This window comes from Carica papaya, chromosome 9 (genome assembly GCF_054855325.1).
Source record: "Carica papaya isolate Zhongbai chromosome 9, ASM5485532v1, whole genome shotgun sequence".
NCBI lineage: Eukaryota > Viridiplantae > Streptophyta > Magnoliopsida > Brassicales > Caricaceae > Carica > Carica papaya.
In genome coordinates, this window is record NC_142317.1 from 32,773,178 (window position 1) to 32,796,103 (window position 22,926).

The 22,926-nt window shown below is 32.8% G+C and overlaps 2 protein-coding genes across 5 annotated transcripts; both read right to left on the reverse strand.

The window, feature by feature from the left end:
* Positions 1-1,928: 1,928 nt before the first annotated feature.
* Positions 1,929-14,978, reverse strand: LOC110819656 (Peptidase S41 family protein). 3 transcript variants are annotated; one of them, XM_088211882.1, is made up of 13 exons: positions 14,503-14,977; positions 13,678-13,797; positions 8,458-8,595; positions 7,334-7,438; positions 7,081-7,249; positions 6,218-6,294; positions 5,495-5,539; positions 4,265-4,348; positions 3,042-3,080; positions 2,903-2,965; positions 2,215-2,344; positions 2,061-2,133; positions 1,929-1,959 (listed from the first exon to the last, which is right to left on the reverse strand). In XM_088211882.1, exons 1-12 carry the CDS (start codon positions 14,911-14,913, stop codon positions 2,078-2,080), a joined length of 1,437 nt encoding a protein of 478 aa, XP_088068008.1. In that variant the 5' UTR covers positions 14,914-14,977; the 3' UTR covers positions 1,929-1,959; positions 2,061-2,077. The 3 variants fall into 3 exon arrangements, with proteins under 3 accessions (XP_088068008.1, XP_088068010.1, XP_088068009.1); XM_088211884.1 differs by having other exon boundaries at positions 14,507-14,647; XM_088211883.1 differs by lacking the exon at positions 3,042-3,080 and having other exon boundaries at positions 14,503-14,978.
* Positions 14,979-16,231: 1,253 nt separating this feature from the next.
* Positions 16,232-21,878, reverse strand: LOC110819775 (putative linoleate 9S-lipoxygenase 5). Of its 2 annotated transcripts, none has more exons than XM_088211875.1 (10): positions 21,568-21,878; positions 20,846-21,199; positions 19,645-19,934; positions 19,081-19,312; positions 18,596-18,937; positions 18,392-18,477; positions 18,194-18,301; positions 17,803-18,107; positions 17,459-17,722; positions 16,232-17,155 (listed from the first exon to the last, which is right to left on the reverse strand). In XM_088211875.1, exons 2-10 carry the CDS (start codon positions 21,081-21,083, stop codon positions 16,402-16,404), a joined length of 2,619 nt encoding a protein of 872 aa, XP_088068001.1. In that variant the 5' UTR covers positions 21,084-21,199; positions 21,568-21,878; the 3' UTR covers positions 16,232-16,401. The 2 variants fall into 2 exon arrangements, with proteins under 2 accessions (XP_088068001.1, XP_088068000.1); XM_088211874.1 differs by having other exon boundaries at positions 20,846-21,311.
* Positions 21,879-22,926: the final 1,048 nt, after the last annotated feature.

Sequence of the window (22,926 nt, forward strand, 5' to 3'; positions counted from 1 at the left end):
AGTTTATCTTTAATCTATTATTACTTGTAAATGGAATCAATCCGATCTAAGGTTGAGAAATCTTTTGATCTTTGGGTTGATACCGATCCAACCTTAGAAGTTTATGAATGCTGTAACTGTCACTCAGACATGGGTGCATGTTCTTTATCAAGTATATGCACTTTTCTGTGAAAGATACAAGTAGAAATTTGTATCCATCGGGTTGTATTCTGTGTGAGAATTGTGCAACTGCAATAAAGAAAATGGAGGGAACTCATTACTTGAATATCCTGCATTTGCAGATGGAATTTTGGGCCATGTAATTCCAATTTAGTTTTTATTGCTTAAAGTTTGTTGCTATGTTTCTCTGTTACCAAGTTCATGACTGCTTGTTACAGCTTGTCTACATTCATGGCTTTCAGTGTTCATATCTGGCCCTTACTGAGGAGGCAATGGATGAGCTAACTCCATTTTTGAATAGAAGTTAGTGTGGAGGGTGAAAGTTGGGATCTGTGAATAATTAAAAATTCTAATTTAGAGAATCAAAATATATGAACTAAATTTTATACTTGGGTTGCAGAATTATTATATGTAAAGAATCTAAATTATTAAGTTTTAGTTGGGAAGATTTATTGATTATTAAATGTTAGAGGTGGATTATGGTTGAGCTTGAGATTGTTTCAAGCCTTACATGTTTATGAATTTAGGAATTTATGAATATGCAACATTGCAGTGTACACAACTATCTAACACCAGAGAAAATGTATAGATTACATAATCATGTGTGTGTTTGTGTGTGTTTTATGAAAGTATATAGATTTACCCTTTACAATATAATGGTTCTAGAGTGTTTAACAATATAATGATCCATTCGGCTCTATTAATATTTTTATTTTATGTACTTTGCTAAAAGTAGTGTGGAAATGAGTACCAGTTAAAATTATAAAATTATTTAAAACTGATATTTGCAAGAACTTATTATAAAAAAAAAAATTAATGTAAAAGATTATATAACATTTAATTTAATATATTATAAATTATTAACAAAATTTTGGAACATAACATCGATTATTAATTCGATGATTTTGATTTTGTTATCGATAATTTAATCGACTTCGTAAATGAATTATATCCCCTTAACATTCTTACATTAATATGACGCAACACTTTCATTTAAAAAAAATAGAAATTATAAATCATTAACAAATATCAAAATAATACAAAATTTATAATAAAAGTGCAATTATTACAATTATTTAAATTATTTTAAAATATTTTGTTCACATAACTATTTTTATGTAAATATTAATTCTATGTTATTATTAATTTATTTTAAAATAAAAATTATTGGAAAATTTTTTCATAAACATAACAATGTTAATAATCAATCTATCACTGAGATCTCTTATTTTAAGAAATATTTAAATTAATATAATATAAAGTTAATAAATATACCAATAAAATATTATTAATCTCTTACAGGACAAGTAATTCATGAAAATTATTTATTTATCGATTTTGATTTTACATTATATCAGTAACAAAAAAAATTAATTAAGCTCTTAGAACAAAGCATTAATGTGTTTTATTCTTTGATCAGAGTTAGGTTTTTGCGGCAGTAAAAATTGGGTCAAACAGACGTTAAATTTTGTACTATGTGATTTTGATTTATCTTCTCTTGAGCTAATCTGAAATCAAATGTAAAATTCAAAATCGGAAGGATGCATTTGGTGCTGAATCCACATTTTAGTATTTACATCAATTTTTGATCAAATATTACCCAACCTTAGACTGAGATTCACCGGAGGATCAACATCACCGATTTACACCTTGCTAAGTCCATTCTGCCGCGATGCAAGAACACAGAAGCCAATGCTTCATTTCCATGTGTGTCGATTCCATCATTGCCCACAAGAATATTATTTAACAGAGAATCATGCCGTGCCTCCTTATGAGAATAGCGTTGTACCAGAAAGATGGCTGTTTTCATGTTAATGTGTCAAGAAATATTCAAAAAATGATAAGAAAAATGAAGACGAAGACAAAGACGAGAAGAATCAAGAACCAGAAGAGAGAAAAACCTGAACATAGAGGATATTTAAACTTGACTATGCATATTGCACTTCGAAAGATGTTCTGTAACATCCCTCCAAGCTGCACATGGATGGTTTCAAGTAAATCAACACTGTCCAACAAATTTCATGGCTGAAAAAGAAATTGAAGATAATTTATTACCTGGTAAATTTGCAAAATCAGGCTCAATGCCATTGCCATTTATGTCCATGTGATTGGGCGTGACATATTTCCCAATTGTGACAACAACCCCAGATCCATCTTTAAGCTCAAATACAGATTGAATCAAACCCTAGTAAGATTAATATCAACTAGTATCAAATGTATGGAAAAGCGCCAGCACTCTATCATGTTATTCTTTAGTCTTAAGGCCTAGGACAACGACCTTAGCAATTGAGACATGGATAACTGAAAAACCAAACAGGCACTGGTCAAAGACACTGTATGGAATACTTTCCAGATTTTCAGTCAATTTGGCATTCTAAATAGGTCTTTTTTGGTATGGAAAAAGAGTATGTTAAAGAAGGAAAGAGATAAAATATCAAAACAATGTCTAATTAGCCCGCACAGGCGTATAGCTTTGAGAAGTACAGAACGAAAACTTAATACTACCCTGAAAATCAATTTCATAATTCCCCCTTCCACAGAGAAACCAAAAATGTAGAAGTTGTAAAGTAGGAGTTCCGGTGCAAAATTATTCTAGACAGAGTTAGGAGTATCAGTAGCTTAAAAAAAAAGGAAGAAGAAGAGGTCTGCAATAAATATTTGCTTGCTTTTCTTTTTTCAATTCTACATTCTAAAAAAAAACATTATATTTTTAAGTCATTTTTATATTATTCAAGATTTGAACCTTGCCAAAAGTCTTCCCGCCAACAAGAACTGCTTTACAGTTATCATGAAGTGCAGAAGCAACCTGAAACATGAGAAATGCTACAATTATGAAAAGCCAGAGGCAATCAGTCATATTTGGTCACAGATGAACCACTTACAATTTCACTTGCACTCGCTGTTTTATTATTTACCAACACCTGCATTGACCGCAAGTACAAAACTTGCATATCAGAAGATTTATTGAATGATATTAAATGCGAACTTGTATCACCCGTTATATTTCCACTTTATTAAAGTTTATTATATTTCCATGCTATTCATAGATAATTATTTGACAAGCAGATTGTAGTTTAATATACACATCTTATGTATAATTGAATTAACTATATTCATATATTACCGACTAACTTCAGTCTAGTCGCTAGTGTACAGACCTCTTTATCTAAGAGGTTCCATGTTCACCATCTGCCATGGTGATGATTTCCATTTAGGACTGAGGATGAACCAATTTGGAGTTTGAATTCCAAGGGAATATTTTTAGTTAAATCTTATTACCTACACTTCCCAACAAGTGAGGATGCAAGTGAGAAGTTTCCATTGAACCTGATCTAGAAGGTGAAGACGACTCCTAGGGTGGCCTTTTTTGATTGGGAGCAATGTGGGGATGCATCCTAACTCTGGACAGGTTGATTAAAAGGGGAAAGCTTCAGGTCTCTTGGTAGGTTGACTAAAAGGGAAAAATTTCTGGTCAATGAATGTTATCTGTGCAAAAATGGTGCTGAGACATGCTATCATATGCTCCCTTGGTGTCCTTATGAAAGCCGCCTTTGCTCTTTGACTTATAGCTTATTGGGGTTGAGCTGTGTTATTGCAGAAACTGTGAGGAGGAGGTTGAAGCGTGGAAAGACATTTCAAGTGACAAGAAATAAGTCAGACATATCCATTTGACTATCTTGTGGGCTATCCGGAAGAAGAGCAAAAGGAGGGCATTTGAGGGCACACAAACTAATTTCGATAAATTTTAAAATTCAGGGTTCCAGACCCTAATTTTTTCAAGGGTCAGCTGCTATGTTCTAGCGAAGATATGGGGATCTTATAGCTATTTTAATAGAGTTGTAAATATTTTTACACATGGGCTTTACTCCTTTGGTACTATTGTGATAATTTTTACACACAGTTGGAATTTTTACATTATTCAGATATAATTACTTATAGAGTTCTCTGTTATTTTTTCTCCAAGTATTATGTTTAAGCTCTCTTTATCTCACATCAATAACAAGAAAAATGTTCTCCTAACATGGCAAATATTAAGAAACAAATTAATTCCAAAGAACAGCAATGCCCCTCAAAAGAATAGATCCCTCAAAGTATTAGCACATACAATAACAGGAGCTGTAACCAATGGTGCAGAATCTGCAGCAATAGTATTTTGGTACTGGGGATCCCTCCCAACCGTATAAATAACCTGAACATATATCAGAGGGTAAAAAGACCATGTTGATACAAAGGGTTGAGGAATTAAGATATACACATTATTACACTATTGTTTTCATAGCAACAGAAATAAAAATAATAATCCAAATGAGAAAAATCTTTTGTGAAAAAAGAAAAAAGAAATAAATAAATAAAACCTAAAAAAGAGTCTGATGACTGTCATGTTGCATTATCTTAAAGGAAAATAGTAGAGATATTTGTAGAATTAAACGGTTTGAAACAAAACAGAAATAAACAAATCTTTATAATTATCAAAATGTGATATAGCAGAATAGAGTTTAGAAGGTTAAAATTAAATAATAAAGAAAGATGCAATCCACAATCAAAAGCAGTTTCTTTTTCGGAAAAAGAATATGTTACCAATGCCAAGTTGATCAAAATGTCAAATAGATGCAATCCACAATCAAAAGTAGTTTCTTTTTTAGAAAAAGAATATGTTACTAATCCCAAGTTGATCAAAATGTCAATAAGGTCCAGAAAGTTCTCGATGGAAGTAAGAAGGCTACTCCCTTGAACAAAAAAGTACAAGGTTTAGAACCATAAATCTAGAACATGCATCTTCAAAAGTTCTATTGTTTCTCTCTTTAAATAACTCACAAGGTAACAAGAGAAACAAGTTCCCTCCTATTCTTATCCCCAAACACCCAGTCTCATCCAAATCTCATTAGCAACAAATCCAGCAATGGCATAACATAGGCCCGGAAGTTATGAGCAATGAACCAAAGCCACAAAGTGGAGCATTGCAAAAGAAGGTGACTAGGAGTTTCAGATGCCCTCTTGCACAGTTAACACCATTAACCAAGATCTTTCCCTTCCTCAAATTGTCAATGGTGGGAATTCTATCTGTCGTCACTTCCCAAGCAAAGAAAATAATTCTAGGAGAAACACTCAGTTTCCAAATATCTCTTTAAGGGATGAATTCCTAAATGGAAAGGTTTGGGCAGGCTAGTTGCATGCTAAATGATTTCAAAATTGCTGTACGATGCAGATGGTAATAAAAGGGAACCTTCCTTTTTTTGGAGAAGATGGTAACAAAATTGCTGTAGGATGCAAACTAAGAAAATTAAGGAAACAGAAAACATGTATCTTAAGAGTTCAAATCTCGTCGTAGGCACACCGTGTCTCCTTTGTTTAGAAAGAGCTTGGCAATTTCAATTCCAGCCTGAAAATGGTAGAACCAAATTAAATTATTCAAATAAAAAATGGAGCCACAATAATGCATGTGAATTAAGCAACCAAAACTATTCAGATATTCCCTCCATTTATTTAAACTTCCCACCAGGTATTTGGCATACAATTATAACAGAAGTCTTGCATCCTTAGTGGTCCATAACGAGTATAACATGCCCAGACATATTTCAAGAGGATTTGGTGTTTCTCTTCACTTCTTTACTTCAACATCTAGTCTCCTACTAGACATGTATTTTTTGTTTTCCTGTTAAAATAACACAAATAGCATAGCCACCAGAAGGAAGGCAACAGCAGCACTACTGACGACATGCCTAATATTGTTGTTGAATGAGGATGCCTAACCCCCAACATAGTTCCAGTTCACAGGTATAAGATAAGTTGTTGTTATCTTAAAAATTCTCCTAAATATGCAATTTTGTCTTACTATCACGGGATCAGAAGTTTGCAAGTAGTTTATATTAGTCTGACGTACACTCTTCCTTGTTAACTAGAGAAAAGGACATAGACATGCTGCCCTCTTGGGGAACTAAAAAGCTTACCGTTAATAAAAGCTGAAACCTAAAGTTCTATAATAATTTGGCAGACCATGTCAGTATACCTAAATATATTAAATAATAAAAGATAAAGAAAGGTATATTCAGCCAGAAACCTGCACTAGTCCGCCAAGATTATCTCTAAGATCCACGATGAAATATGAGGCACCCATGCTTTGAAGTCGGTTCATTGCTACAGAAAAAAATTAATGATAAACCATTGCTCCTCAAATAGAACAAGTAGGGCCTCCATGAGCAGGAGTTTGGCATGGGTGGGGAAGCACGGAGTGAGCTACCCCAAAATTAATTAACTAAATAAGTAAATTAAAAATTGCACAAGGTATCAACATAGAAAGAAACTAACATGGGCCTGAAGCACAACTTGACAGTTACAGGCTCAAGAACTTGAGAAAGGAAGAGAGAGAATCAACCAGTATCATGCCAGACATTGCATGAATTCCAATTTTTAGCCTGCTTCAGCACAATATTTTTCATTTTACTTCAAACCAGCCATTTTTTTTTCTTTATTTCATCTTTATTGTAAAGAAAAAATATTCAAAGTTCACTAATCATCAGAACTAATAGTCATACAGAACGTATTTATTCTAGACTTCCTAAATAGATTACGAATTATATTTGTAAAAATTTATTCTATTACTTAACAGTATATTATTATACTGTTAGTAACATTAAAATTTATTTGTAGTTATTGTTAGATTAGGTGAATTACTGATAATTTTCTCAATTGTTTTTGATTGTTTGATACAATCAAATATTGCAGGCCATGCACAAGAATTTCCTAACATGTTACTTAAGTTTAACCCTAATTCTCAAGTAAGCAAATTAACTTTAATTTATTCTACACTAAAATGTCAGTTAACAGAAGAAAATATTACTTGTTAAATTAAGTTCAGTGCGCCCTAGAACAATAGGTCAGCAACAAAATATCTACGATCCACATAAATAGAAGAATTATTACCAATTACCAAATCTTTTGTGGCTAATGCATTGAACTCTTTCAGGCGTATATACCCAACAGAACTGTTGCCATTATCAATTTGTTCCAGCCGGTAAAAGACTGGGCTTCGAGCAATTAATTGTCTCTGAACTTCTATTGTTTGGATAGGCCCACAATTGCCATGCTTGACCTGAAATTGAGTATGCATATTGAAATATCAAAGAGAAAGAAACCAAAAAAGAATGCTGAAATCCTGCTACTTCATGATAACAACCTTGATTGTGACATAAGTTTCATTTGGGCCTTGTAACAGGGATGATGCTTCAAAAGATGATTTCCCCCTTACATCCACTCCATTGACAGCTAAGATTTCGTCACCCTGCCAATAGAAACTACAATATGAGATATTAAATTATCTGTTTCATCAGTTGGTCCTTAAATATATAAAATATTCCAATTCCTGCTGCATGTATAATCATCATTCATGCTATTGAAGGAGATGAAGGAACATTACACTTCAAAAGAGAGAAAAGGAAGCCAAAAAGGCAAGAAGTTGGATAAGTACTAAATTAATCTTGTTTGCCCCTTTTCTTGTTTATTTTAGAAAATAACCATCAGGTTGAGAGAAGAAGAGTATCGGATAGCCAATTGAGAACAGGTACACAAGCATACACCTAAAACATACATTTGAGAGAGAAAAGAGAGACAGTGGCCATTATATACTTGGCTAGTGAAAGAAATATATTAGCCATTGGAAGAAATAGGGGATGAGAGGAACCAACTAATAGCGGCTAGGTTTGTTAGAAATAATTAGCTAAGTTGTTTCGATTAGTTAGAAATTAGTTTCAATTAGTTATTTTTTAGCTATAAAAGGTAGAAGAAGAAATATTATTAAAGATGGAAAGAAGAATATGAGAATCAAGGTAAATATATCTATTATTAACGAAAAACTTTTCAAAACTTTAAATATCTTGAGCAGAACTAATTAGTAATTTAATTATTTTAATTTAAATATATTATTCATAAATATGTAAGTAAATATCTACAAATATTTATAAATTTATATGAAGAACGTATAAATTTATAAGGAAAATAACAATAAAAATGTAAACAGATTTACTTTATTATTATGTTAAGAGATATAAAATTATAATATGACAAAAATATAGAATACATAATGTAGATAAAATAATATTAATACAGTAGTTAGAAAGCAAAACTATTATTAAGATTTACAATAATTTACCATCATTTCATTTTTAACCAAAACAATCACTTTGCCCCAACCCCAGAAATTTTATTTCTCTGGTTTTGCCAATGATATTGCAACAAGAAACTGAGTAAACCACAAGGTACAGATGACCATTAAGAAGCAGACTGCAGTTGTAGCTTTTTTACCTGCCTCACACCAGCAGTATGTGCAGGGCCATCCAATATAAATCCTAGCACCTTCAGTTTTACATGTCCATTGTCATCTGGAATCTCCCTGATGTTTATTCCAATACCAGTCATGTCATATCTCGCCATCTTGGAGAACTTTAAATGTGACAAGTGACATATACCATGTAATAAGAAACTGAAAAATCCATTAGTAACACGATGAACACCAAGGTATTCTTTTCCAAAAGAATGAGAAATCCAAAGAAAACACGATTTTATGTTAAACTTTCAACATTTTTTTCTTTGATAAGAAGAAGAAACAGTTCTTATGGGGTGATGGAACCATCCCAAGCACCAAGAAGACTTTAGAACCACCTATAGGCAGAAGACTAAAGATAATTGTTATCTGTACATTTACCTTTTTGCTTGATTTTGTTATGTTTTACTTTCTTTTTCTTCAATTTTTATAAGGATAAATTCGCATCTTACTAATGGCGGCAAGAATGATATAAGACCTTATTATGAATTGATTCTTGAAGTGCTAGGGTATGACTTGCTCAAGGTAGGTGGCAATCACACATTGCCAACTTTTCTCATCTCAAATGGCAGACTTGTCTAGTTGCTAAGGTTGATATTGGCTCTTTTACCATTTATTTTGCCTATATGAAGAAATTGGATATTACGGGGACAATGATGATGATTGGAGTAGAGTTGAAGCATTTCTCTCCCTTTCTTCAACCCATTTCTTTTCTTTTCTTTCTCTGCTTCCTTTCCCTTCTTCCCTTGCCTTTCCCTTCCCTCTATTCCGCTCTTAATCTCCTGTCATTCTACCTTAAGCTTCACTATAAAACTGCTGATTATTAGTTACTTACTAGTGATTATGAAACTGCCAAAGAGAATCCTAGTTTTTTTTTAATTCAAAATTTGCTCAACCCAAAAGATTGATACTGCATTTTGACCTCCATTAACAGCAATTCAACAGGTAACTGAAGTGTTGTCCTTGCAAGATGAGTAAGAGGAATCACACACACCAAATTATAACCCGAAAAAGCACCCCAAGAGGAGTTGCAATAAACCCAGGGCACCTCTCGCCACAAGGCAAGCACGGGAGGCCGGACGACCTTCCCAAAATCCCTCTCAAAACCTCCATGAAGTGCCACGAGCTGTCAACTTCTTTCCCATTACGGAGAAAGATTATGTGCATCCCAACTATGTAAGGACTAGGACGTCCTAGTGTGTGATTTGCTCCTTTCAAGCTTCTTACTCAAGTACTTCATACTCCTCAACACCCCCCCCCCCCCCCCCCGAAATAAAAAAAGACAAACAAGTGCCTTTACCATTCTCAAATACTCTTATGGAGTCAACAGTTCCTCCCACAAGAGAGATGAAGACTTATGCTCAATGACCAGAAATCTTATGTGTTGAAGAGACTAGCATTAGGAGATGATGAAAAACTTCAATGTTACTATGGATAGATAGATACATACTTTTGGTTTTTTATTGTTGGGTCATGATATTTCTGATGTTGATGAATTTGGAATGGTGCTAGATCATTTGATAAAGATGCAAATGCTGTGTAATTGGGTGGTACCCCCTTGGTACCGATCTTTTAATACAACTTCTTTTATTTCAAAGAAAAAAGGAGATGATGAAAAACAAACCAAAAGAGCCTAGGTTCAAAATGAGAAACAGTTCTAAAGAGCGAGAGTATAGAATACTATATCACCACCATGTTATGACTTAGTGTAAAGTATTTACAACGACTAACCTCTAGGATTTCTTGCTTAAAGGGAGTCCAATATGGTTATCTAGGAAAATCTTGATGTGCATGAAGTAGTACTGGAAACTTAACAGGAGACATAAAATGGAGGAAGAAAGATTTTTGTTTCATATTTCACACGAACCTTAATACATATAGATACTAGTGACATTTACGTAGAATTAGCTAAATCTGGTTACAGAATTATTACAAAATTAAAGCAGAATGCTTACACAAGAGAATTATGAATAATACAAATGGAAAGTTAGGATTCTGGAGTTATGGCAAACATCCTGGAATTCTGATAATCAACACTCTCTCAGGATGGTCCATAAATTTCCTTCATACTCATCTTGAAAATCAATCCATGGAATTGTTTACTGCAGAGGCTTTTGCTGAAGGCATAAACTAGTTGATATCGAGTAGTCACAACATATACTTGGAACACCATTGTTTATTTTTTCCTTGATAAAATATTTATCAATTCCAATATTCTTAGTCCTGTGGCTTTTGAGCTTTGGAGTCTTATTTATAACCTTTTTGGTATCAACTGGGTTATGTCAGGGCCTGTTAGGAAGGAATTATGGGCTTGGGATGGTATGCATTTAGATAGGAAATTGACTAAATTAATTCCATTGACCATTTTTTGAGTTATTTGAAAAGAGAGAAATTCTACAGCTTTTGAGGGTAAGGAGGTTGAATTGTATGGATTGAGAGATAAATGGATGCATTATTTTGGGTCTATTTTACTAGAACATGACATTATTAGTGATGAGCATTTTGGGAATATCATTAACACATTAATTATCTTGTAAAACTTTTGTAATGGGTGGTACCCCCTGTTTTTTGGTACCTTGTTAATATATATTCTTTACACTTCTTATTTCAAAAAAAAATATTCTAAGTTCTCTTATATTAAATAGAATTATGTGCAATGCAGATTGTTACTGTTCTCCCAGTATAATATTAGACTATTTGTTTCTATCATTCTCAAGATATATAATAATTTCTGCGACAAAACTAGTTTATACAGGCCCTGTATCATTGCTTTATATTCTACTTCTGTAATAGACCTGGCAACAATAGGTTGTTTTTATACTTCTTAGGTAACTTGCTAAGTTATCTCATAGAAAAGTGCAACAACTAGGTGTAGACATCTTACCATTAAGAGATCCAGCCTAATCTGCATCTATGAATTCTTCTACTTTGACGTGACAATGCTTGGAAAAGAATAAGCCTTTCCTAGGACCAGACTTCAAGTATCTGAAAATTTGATAAACTACCTACAAGAATGGTTCTCAGGGTCAATGCATGTATTGTTCACCAACTATGTCCGGCCTAGTATGTGAGAGATGTATCAATCTCCCACCTAGCCTTTAATAACTCCCAATTTCAACTGGCTTACCACTGTCAATAAAGAATATGATCAAGTAAAATTCAAATCCTGGGAAAAGACAAGTTACCATCTCTGAATAAAGCAATATCACTAGTTAGTGCCAAAGAAAGCAGGAGAAGAGTTATGCTAGAGCCGTGCACTACTGATAACTCAGAAATGGCCACTAAAGGCTCTAAACCACGTCAACAAGGGAAAGAACCGAGTAACAACATAAGCTCAAGAGAGAATAGCGAAAATTTATGGTGTATTTTCTGTAAAAATTCTCAACGCATGATAATTAAGTGTTGGAAGCTCCATGGGAAGCCAACTACCGCAAACAAAGAATGAGGGTGCAAAAACACTCTACAGAACCCTTACAAACAAACCCATGCAGTTATCCAGCATGAAGAAGACAAGCTCTTCGAATTGATTGAATTCAAGACTGAAATTGAACGGCTAAAAACAGGTTCGAGGACCTAGAGAAGCCCACAGATAAAGGTCTGTTGGCACATTCAGGAATCTTTTCTCACTCATATGGTTTTAATATCTTAGATATATCATTTGAGAAATCATGGATTATAAACTCAAAGGCAACTGATCATATGACTAAAACATGTTTACACATATTACCATATCCAAGTAGTCGAAAAATTATCACTGCAGATGGATCTTTAAAATCATTGCAGAAACAGGTACCATCAAAATTAGTACTAATATTATTAAAATGTGCTACATGACCCTAAATTTTGTACCAAACTTGTGGAAGTCACTAAATTGACCAAGAACCTGAACTACAAAATAACTTTTTTTCCTTCTCATTGTGATTTTCAGTGCCAGAACTTGAAGAAGATGATTGAACATGTTGAAGGTAGGAACAGACTATACTGCTTGGATGCTCCTGGGCTATCTCTCTCTGCCACAACTTTAGACCTTACCACCAAGCTCTAACTCTACCACAAACGACTTGCTATCCTTTCTTTTCCATTTTGAATGTCATGTTTCCTTTTTTACTTAAAGACTCTATTGATGGAAATTGATTTATCTCTCACATATCAGATTAGATATTAGTTTTGTGATTAGTATGGTAAGTCAATTTATGAATAACCCAATTGAAGAACATATGGAGGCAATGTTTCAGATTCTCAAGTATCTAAAAGTAACAGCTAGATAAAAAAAACAAAGAAGCCAAGGAATTGAAATATATACTAATGCATATTGGATTGGTTCTCTAACTATAGAAAAGTCACATCTGAATAATGCACATACATATAGGGAAAACTAGTTATTTGGAGAAGCAAAAAGCAATTTGTGGTATCAAGGAGTAGTGTTGAGGCTATGTTTAGAGTTGTAGCACATAGTATCTGTGAAGGAATATAGCTACAGAGAGTATTGACTGAATTCAGAATTCTCTCTTTAGAGTTTATGAAAGTGTTATGTGATAACCAATCCACAATTAATATAGCAAAAAACTAAATTTATCATGATCGAACTAAGCATATGAAGATTGATATACAAAAGAAAAGATAAAGTCAGGAGCATTATCTTTGTGGAACTAACAGTCTTTCCATTAAACTGTGGATATTTCATCAAGGCATTACCTAGGAAGACTTTCAAAGATTGAGTTGAAACATGATTTGTTCGACATCTTTAAACCAGCTTGAGAGCGAGTTTAGGAATTTGACTTCTTGCAGAAATCCAATTCCTACAGATGGTATCTTCAAAGAAATCTCCATACAAAGCAGAATCATAGTCGATTTTCATAAACGGAAGTTCTTTTTCTTTTATAGAATTGATTTATATTTAGTTTTTTATTAAAACTCTCTCTAATCTTCTCCTATATATATTCGGTTGTTGTAAATTAAATATTATAAATAAAAATTCAATAAACCAAAAAACTTTAATTATAAATTTTCAATAACAAAGAACCTTAGTGGTTCTTTAACTGACTGAAATTAATAACTTTACTATGCATCAAAGAAATGTATAATAAAAAAAAAATCAAAATAGGAAATTCATTCACATTTAATTAAGTCATTAATTAACTAATAATAATAGAAGTACAATAATATCATTGAAAGGGGCCAAATACTGAACAACCACATACCTCGGGTGGTGAAAGAAAACGAGTATAAGGGTCACCCAAACTGGCTAACATTCGTCTAATTAAATCATGAGCCTTGGATCTTGTCTGAATTGAAGTTTCAAAAATATCTTTCCTTTTTTGCTGCAAGAATACATAAAAAGCATATTTATCAAACTTATAAAGCCAAAAATCCTTCCTCGAGACCAATATAAACTTTAAATGTCATTTAAACATACAATCACAATTAGCTTATCCTCAAATATGTGTTGACTGCATTCAGTTGTAGAACAGTGTTCTTCACAAATTTTTCATATAATAAAAAACTAATAAATTATACTCAGTTGTTAAAAAATAAAAAACAAAATTTTTAAAAACAAGGTTCTTCAATGAATATAAAGAAAAAATTAAAAAGAAAAACTAAAAGTTGCATTTGATATATAAAATCATTTTTAAACTTTTACTTTTTATACTCATATATCTATATGTATATACATGTTTGAAGATATATATGTAACTAAGTATTTTCTCTTTCTCCAAAGAGAGTGTTTCTGTCAGAAAATATATATATATATATATATATATATATGAATGGATAATTATATGCATAACATATATACACATGTATTTATATATGCATGTGCCTACATGGATAAAAAATGACGGTAAAATTAATATATATATATTTATATTAGAGATATTTTCAATTATTTTTCCCAAAAAGACCTTGTAGAAAACATACGAATTTACAGAGATGCAACACAGTCGGGCCATACCCGTCAAGTAGTTAAAAATGAGGGATTACAGAGACAATTCATCCAAATAGAGCTGAACACACATAGAAGATACCTGCCAGGAATCAGGAGTCCAGCGATGGCGCCCGGTGTCGAGGAAGCTTTCATTCACTATCTCCCAGGCTTCTTCAACGATATCTCTATTCGTGACAGCTTCAGGCTTGACCTCAACTCTCTGTTGCAACTCATTTGCTTCTTCTTCGCGGCAACTATCCGATGAAGAATCGGAGAAATTCAACGATGAATCAGAAGAAACTGGAGATTGCACGAATGGAGGGGAATGGATCGCAAGGGAGGTAGGCGAGGAGAGTAAGATGGTGAAGGAAAGTACTCCTGTTAGGGCATCAATTAGGGTTTTTTTCGCCCAGCTGTTGTTATTGTTGATGATAACAAGAATTGGGGATTTTGGAGGGTGTGATAGTGAGGGAGGGAGTGGGAGTGAAGAGTTGCAGGGCCAGAGTCTCATCTTGTTTGGTACTCTGAGGTGTTTGTTGGTTAAAGTTGGTTGGCTGAGGCTATGGAAGGCCAAGCTTATGTTTTTATTGGGTTTCATTAAAAATTTAAAGAATAAATTTCTTTTTAAGGATAATAATAAACTAATTTATTTTAAAATTTTTTAAAACATATTATTTTAAACAAAAAAATAATACATTTTCAAAATATCTCCGATATTGTTTTGAACGACAATCTCTATAGTACATATTTAACATTCTTATTATTTTATTGTTTATGAAAAAAAAGTTTTAATACAAAAAAATTCAAAATATTTGTCATTATTTTGAATAAAATTTGTTTTAAAGTTCACTTTCTAATATTCACTCTATTGCTTCAATGCCTATTGGTATTTTAGAAGTGTGTTTTTAAAGTCTTGACAACGAAGAAACTAAATGTAAGGGTTGTACTTGTTTTGGGACTTAATATTTTACTATACGAGCTGACGACAATCATATACTAGCTATGTTTATATTATTAAAGTCATTCATCTCTTTTAAGAAGATTCACAACATGTCAAATTTTGATAAATTTCTTTGCTTTACATCGAATTAAACTACATGCTTCATCGCTTATGTGGACTCCTTTGATTGAGAATAATGAAAAAATAATTTTTAAATTTTTTTTTCTACTCATTAATTTTCATCTTTTTAATTTTTAAGTTTTATCATTTCTATTTCTCATTTTTAAACCATGACAAAAGGGAGGGTCACGAAGGAGTAAGATAGTTTTGAGTTTTGATATCTATATTGATTGAGAAAAAGCAAGGGCAAGTAGTGTAGCAATGGAAAATGGTGGTCGAGGTCCTGTGTTGAAGCGACCGATACTAAAAGAAGAAAGATAGAGAAGCAAGGGCTGATGAATTTAAGTAGATTGTCATTTTAATAATTTTATTATGCTCGTAGGAAAGTCAATATGCAAAAGGAGAGTTTAAGCTAAAGAAGAAATTCATAAATATCAACCAAAGAGTTGTTGATGCAAGAGAGAGCATGAGGATTAAAGGTTGAGCAAGTAGGAGGAGGCTTAGTAGGAAATTTTTGGTGCTTATAGAAAAATAAAAGAAAAAGGGATGAGGAGATGGTTAGAAATTGGTGAAAAACACTAGTGTTTTATGATGTTGATTTTATGATGGTTAGAATTGAAACCTACTTTCATTCTCTTTTATAGCTTTTTTAATGTTGTAAATTGCTCTGTTATTATAAGTACATATACAAAGGTTTAAGTATAAGTATATGTGAAGAATAAATGTTTGTTCATTTGATTCAATTAAATATGAGCTTCCAAGATTGTAATGCACGTTACTTGTAGATTTCTTTTATTAATGTTTGTTAAGTATATACACGTATTTGTAACATTACAAGCACCAAACCTATAATTGAAAAAGACCTAGAAGGAAAAAATATATTAAAAAATACAAAAAACTAAAAGAACGATAATAATCTACATGACTCACAAAGAATTTTTATATTGAAATACTATTAGGAATTCCCTTGCCAGTAATTCCGATTTCGCTAGTTGGATAAAGCAAGGTGTATGGCATCTTGACCGGACCAATACGGTTCTTCAACATCTTGTCATTGTTCCTCTCTAGAATTTTTTCTTCAATCTCGACTAGTTTCTTTCCAAACTTCTTAAATGCCCCCAAAGGTTCTGCATCAGATGTCCATTCTGGTGCATCTCTTTGTCCCAAATAGATTTCGTCCGAGGAATGTTTTGACAAAAGTTCAAGGAGTGACATGCCAAGAACAGTTTGCAGGTGTGAGGTGATGGTTCTCAAGAAAACATGTTCTGGGTTGGACACGAGTTCATCATATTCAGGGGTCCCTACCTCTGGCATGAATCTACGGCTTATAGTAGGGCGGTTAGGGAGGTACCCTGCATAAGAGTACTGTCCGAAGTTTATAGCTGCATGAAGTGCAGATGCTATCCATATAATAATGGTGCAAATGTTCACCAGCTCTTCACAAGTACGCAATTTAGGCCACCACAGCTCGTCTTTCTTATCACCGTGACCTTCCTCTCGAAGCTCTTTCCACCAAGTCTGGAGTTCAATGTCCTCTTGAACTATTTCATCAGTTTTGTAATAGAAGTTGCAATAATCTCTTACCCACATTTTAATAGCTGACCATATTTCAAGTCCATCAACAGCATACGGGTAATCTTTTATCAGTAAACTTACACCATGTGGTGAATTTGGATCATCGACTGCCATTCCTCTGTATAAAGCATAAACAACGTCAATTACATTGACATAAAATTAACACCACAAACATCTTAATTTATTTCTTGAGGTAATTCATGATATCATATAGATAATAGTTTTAAGCAAAGTTAGATATTTTTCCTAAATCAAAAATATTTTTGCTAACAAATTGTGAAGTGATTTATCCTATCAAGAGAGGGGAAAGTTGTTTATAGTTCTAGTTATATATTTTAAGATCCTGAAACTTTAATAAGAACAAGTTTTAAAGATTGGGTGAGTAATTAAGTATAGATACATAACTAAATAGAATAGTTACCTCTTCTTGAGATCTTCAGGGAGTGCTTGTTCAGTAAAAACCCATTTCTTATAAAGAAAAGACGATAACTCCATGGAATATTTGGCAGGAAAAATAGTAGCCTCAAAAAGTCCACCAGCATTAAGGAGCGCTTGCCGAGAAAGTGCATTGATATTCATTGTGTCGCGAAAGTGAGGATGAAGAAGCTTGTGGATTGGGTGAAGCACACTCAATTGTCTATTTGTTGCAATAATAAATGGCTCTATCACTGCATGAGTGTGCAACCTGTGACCAAAAGTTAGATGCTTATTAGTCAAAGTCAAATAATAAATTCGACTATATCTTTTACTTGTCGAAGGATGTACCAGTGACTAATGAGTTGATGATAGCCAGCGTCATTAACAGAAACATAAGCTTTTGCCAGTTGCCACATTGAGCCTTCAACACCGTCTTTAGCTGGCGTGTACACTTTACTAATAGCACCAAGTTGATCTTTCTCAGGATGAGGCAAGCTTAACTCAATAGCCAGCGGCTTTAAAGTCCCATCATCCTTCAAGAAGAGGAGTGTTCTAGATGCATATGTCTTTGTCGAAGTAGTATTTATTCTCCTCAAGTATGGCATCAACGGATCGTGATGATCTAATATGAATAGCCTATTCTCCTCCAATGCCTGTTTAACCGAAAAAATAATAATAATTCTCCCTTAGAATGGTTCATCTTTTAAGACAAGTTCATCATAAATTTCAAAGTAATTACCACTCCTGTGCTGAGCCCGTCTAGGTTCTTTTCAATGTGGCTTTTGTTAATTGAGCTACTCTGGTCACCATATAGTTCAGGGTCTAGCTTGCTTGTTGGAGGAAATTCCTACAATCAATTTCCACCAAATCAAACCTTTCAAAAATAAATAAATAAATAAATAAAACCTCAAACCATTATATACTATTTTAAATTTACCTCAAGGAGGCAAATAACCACAGGGTTTACTCCAGCTAACATTTCCCTTGCAAATTCTTCATCCGTTCTCCATGCTGACATATCCTCTGTTTATTTTCAGATTAAGGTAAGGATGATCAAATTAACCAAACCATATAAAGGGAATAATATTTAATTGATACTCTTTATTCTGTACTTGCTGAAGGAAGTCGAACATCTTCCTACCTTTAATGACTCCAGGCATTGGAAAATTGAAGTGTCTTTCACCATCTGTTCGCAAGATTTCCTTTAATGTCTCAAGAGGGATGTTTTCCCTTATACAGTCAATTAGAGAACTATGGAACGAGTTGCTTCCTTCTCCGTAAAGTTTCATCATATCTTCCAAAGAGTCAAACTCATTAATGTTCTTGCCAAATAAGGCTCTAATCTCCGGTTTAATAAAGTGAACTATAAGTTTAAATGCATAGGCAAAGAAATCGGACATCTTCAAATGATTAAATCTCTCGTCTCTTGGAATATAGATGTCTAAACTCTTTATAAGTGGTATCCTGCTTTCGCTTTTAGGATCTGTTACAATAAAAGAATAACGTTAATACTTATGATAGCGAGCCAACAAGTCGCACATATCTTTGTTTCAATTTTAATTGATAGAATACAAATTTACCACATAAGCCAAGTGAATAAAAAAGTATATAATTTGAATCTCTAACCTTTCTCTGATGGTGCTCGACCTGTTCTTCCTCTTCGAGGGTAAAGATACTCAGTTGATCCTCCAAGAACGGGTCGGGGATTCTTTCCAGGTTCTCCCAAATCGTTATAGTAGGCATAGTCATACACTCTATCTCTTTCTTTTAGTTCCTTTTTCCCATCTCCTCTCAAGTTCATCAATTCTTCTTCTCTGTACTTGCGCAATGGCACTGGGGTCTGGCTTGGGAGATATGTCTGCAGAAACAAAAAAAAAAAATAATTAATTTGCTTTACCTAACATTAAACAGTTGCTTGATCTAAAACATTGCTTGCATGAAATGGTTCATTGTATAACAAATCCAAATGGCAAGTTCACTTAAAAAACAATCATTCAACAAATACTATATGATACTTCAATCATTTTCTAAGAGAAAGCATATTAGCTCCATTTGGCTAATGTATTAAGCAAGTGTATGAATCAAATGATCCTAACAGCATTACTGACCCAAAAAAAAGTAAATATATAATTATGTGGCTCTTTGAAACAACACTGAAACTTCCATAAGAACTAATATCATATAATATACCTTATTGATAAAAAAAATACGATATTTCTCATGATCGTTAGTAGGATAAATCCACGAGTTGCAAACAAAATGCATCCGGCCTTCACCAGGAACATCTTCAAGTGTAAGAGTCTTAAGATAGAACTCATTGCTGTGAGCATTGCATATTAAGAATGCTCCGGGAATTCCGATATCCTCATCCCAATCAAAGGTGACCTTATATGCAGATTCATCCGTGATTAGAAGAGTGGTGTTAGCAATCCAATTTTCCAAAAATGCTTTCTTTCCTAATTTTCCTTGCAACTGATCTCCTGCATTAGAACATAAAATCAGGTATTATTAAGCTGCTGATAAACTTGCACTCAAACACAATTAAGATATACGGTAAGCTTTAAAATATGAGGGAGAAAAAGTAGAAAAGTAGCAACAAACAGGTATCCAAAATGTTGATTGCTAAATTATTGGTCTGACATGTGTTCGTTCTAAGGAAGTTGAAAACATTAAAAAAAAAAAAAAACACATGTAAAAAGTAACTAAAGATATGATTTGAAAATGATCAGAAATCTAAAGGAACACGGAACACTTCCTGAAAAGGAATTAACTCTCCTAGAATTCAAAATCACTTGCTAATACTAAAACTTTCCAGAAAGACAAATAGTCAAATGATATTAGCAACTGATGAATCTAGGGAACTTTTTCTCGGCAGATAGGTTAGCTTACAAGAATCTCTTAATGATGATCATGATCTTCACAGAAAACGATCAACCCCAATATTAATTTCTTGAATTAATTAATTGAACAATGAACGTATTACTTTGATTGCTAAGTTAAGCTATGCTTTGGAATTTATGAAATTTATTGGTGGAATTCTTTTGAAACCTGCACTTCATTTAATTAGAAAAAATAAAAATCTCATCTCAGATAATAAAAATTAACATCCTAAAACTTTCAAGTAGATTTTAAATACACAGTCTCGGTTATACAGGATAGTTTTATTCTAATAGACTTTCTATTCTTAATTAACTAAACAATTTGTGAAATTCCAAATGAATTTAAAAAAATAATAATTGATTTGCTTCAAACATAATCTTTAATTGGTAAACAATTATATATAAAAAAGTTGCTGGTACTCTGTGTTTCTTTTTAGCAACATCGTAAACTAATTAATTAACAGAGGTCAAGAAGCGAGCAAATCAAAGTTCAAAAGGCGAAAGCCACTTACCAGCTGCAGAGTCACTGTTTCGAGCACTGACGAGCTGCAGAGAGACTCGGTTGCCAAACAGCTCGTGAAGATCGTCAATCACCAATGCACCCAAGTCGGCGACCTCAACTACATTCTTCTTCATCAAAACTACGGTGCCTTCAATCTTCTTCCCGCCGCCACTGGCGACTCTCTGCTTATTCCCCCCCTCGACACTCCCATATTTGCCAGCGAAAGCCTCGGTTGTTTGCTTCAACATCGCTCCCAATATGTCTCTCTTTAAGATTAATAAGTCGCTAACGAAACAAGAACTCTACTCGGATCTCGGTGACAACAACGGGTAATCAGATGAAAAGATTGAGTAGTTGTTCGAATCTGTGATGGCAGAAAGGATAAGAGAAGCACTTATTTATAGAGTACCACCAGACACCAGCAGGCTCCAGCTTATATTGGAAATAAGAGGTAAACGCTGTTCAATTCCGGAAACCTAATAAAAAAGCAACGGAACTATCAGTGAAAGTTTCCTTTTCTGTTCAATTGAAATCAACACAATTTTCCTTTTCCATTGAAAGTTCAATGCCCCATAAACTATTCAGGAAACCTAGAATTCCTTTTTCTTATCTACTCAGATGAAATTAGATTAGGATAGAAATCTTTTGAGGATTAATTTGTGTTAAGTTCCGTCATGAAAAAATTTTTAGAACATAAACTGAGAAAACTAGCAAAAGGAGAGAGAGAATTACCTTATCGGCTAATTTGGATTTCTTATCGATGGATTTTTTTCGCTGCACTTGCACAAAGAAAAGCTCAGAGTCACCGGCCTCTGTATAATCCTCCTCGTCCGCGAAATCTTTTTTTAAGACCAGATAACTTTCGCCTCCTGCACCACTTGCTCTCACTTCATACCAGCTACGCCAATTATTTAGATGTCTCTGTTCGCCTTCTCGAGACCTCCATGTAGGGAAAGTGGAGACCGCCATTGCTGCGAAGTTCGAAGCTCTTATTGTACTGTGATTGAAGACTTTTTGCGAGGAGTGGAAAAACGTAGATCATACAATGTCCATTTAAATGAATTTAATACGTGCGTACATGTAATTAATTATTTTTAAAAGCAAATATATGTAAATAAATTTTTTTGGACGGTAATTATATTGCTTTATGAATTGTTTATAGATTTATTGACATATTGGAGTTTTGAATTCTCACTAAGAATTTAATTTGGATATATATACATATATATATATTAAACTTTTATATATATATAAAGTATATTATTGTATGTAAAAATTAAGTGGTAAAAGGGATGATCAATGAGAAAATTGATCAATAATTTACAAAACAAAGTAAAATGATGAGGCAAACTTATTATTTTCTTGAATATTTTCGGACTCGAAATTAGTAAAAATAGATATTGCATAAAAAAAAATCACGTACGAATAACTTTTTTTCAAATAAACTTTTAATACAAATAATTTTAAAGTAATATATAGTAACAGAAAAATACTGACTAATTGTTATCAATCGAAATAAAAGAGAGTATGTTGAGAAAGTTATCATTATAAACTATTATCAACTTAAGTCTTGATTTAATATAACAATAATTTATAACGACGATAATGATTATTGAAAAATATCAATATTTACATATTATGAGCAAATGTTACAAAATTTTAAGTCAAATCTACATAGCACATACTATAAGAATTCTTTAATATTATTGTTTGTAAGTCTACACATTTTACTAGATTATAATTTAATTTAACGAAAAATAAGACACAAATTTCATGAGATTTGTTACTAATAAGTTAGGTTGGTATATTTCATATAAGTTTGTTTCTATGGATTATATAAGTTGTCTATACATATATATAGTACCGTTAAAATATAATTTGTAATTAGTGAAAGTTTGTTGTCATAAACTTCTCATTGAAAGATACGAGATAAACAACCTATATATTGAAGTTTAAAATATATAGAGATAGATCAAATAACTTATTTCTTTTAAATAATCAAAGTACTTAGAAATTATCTTAACATAGTTTAACGTCGAGAACTCTAAAAAAATAAGATACTTGATAGTTAGTTATGGAGTGAATATCTTA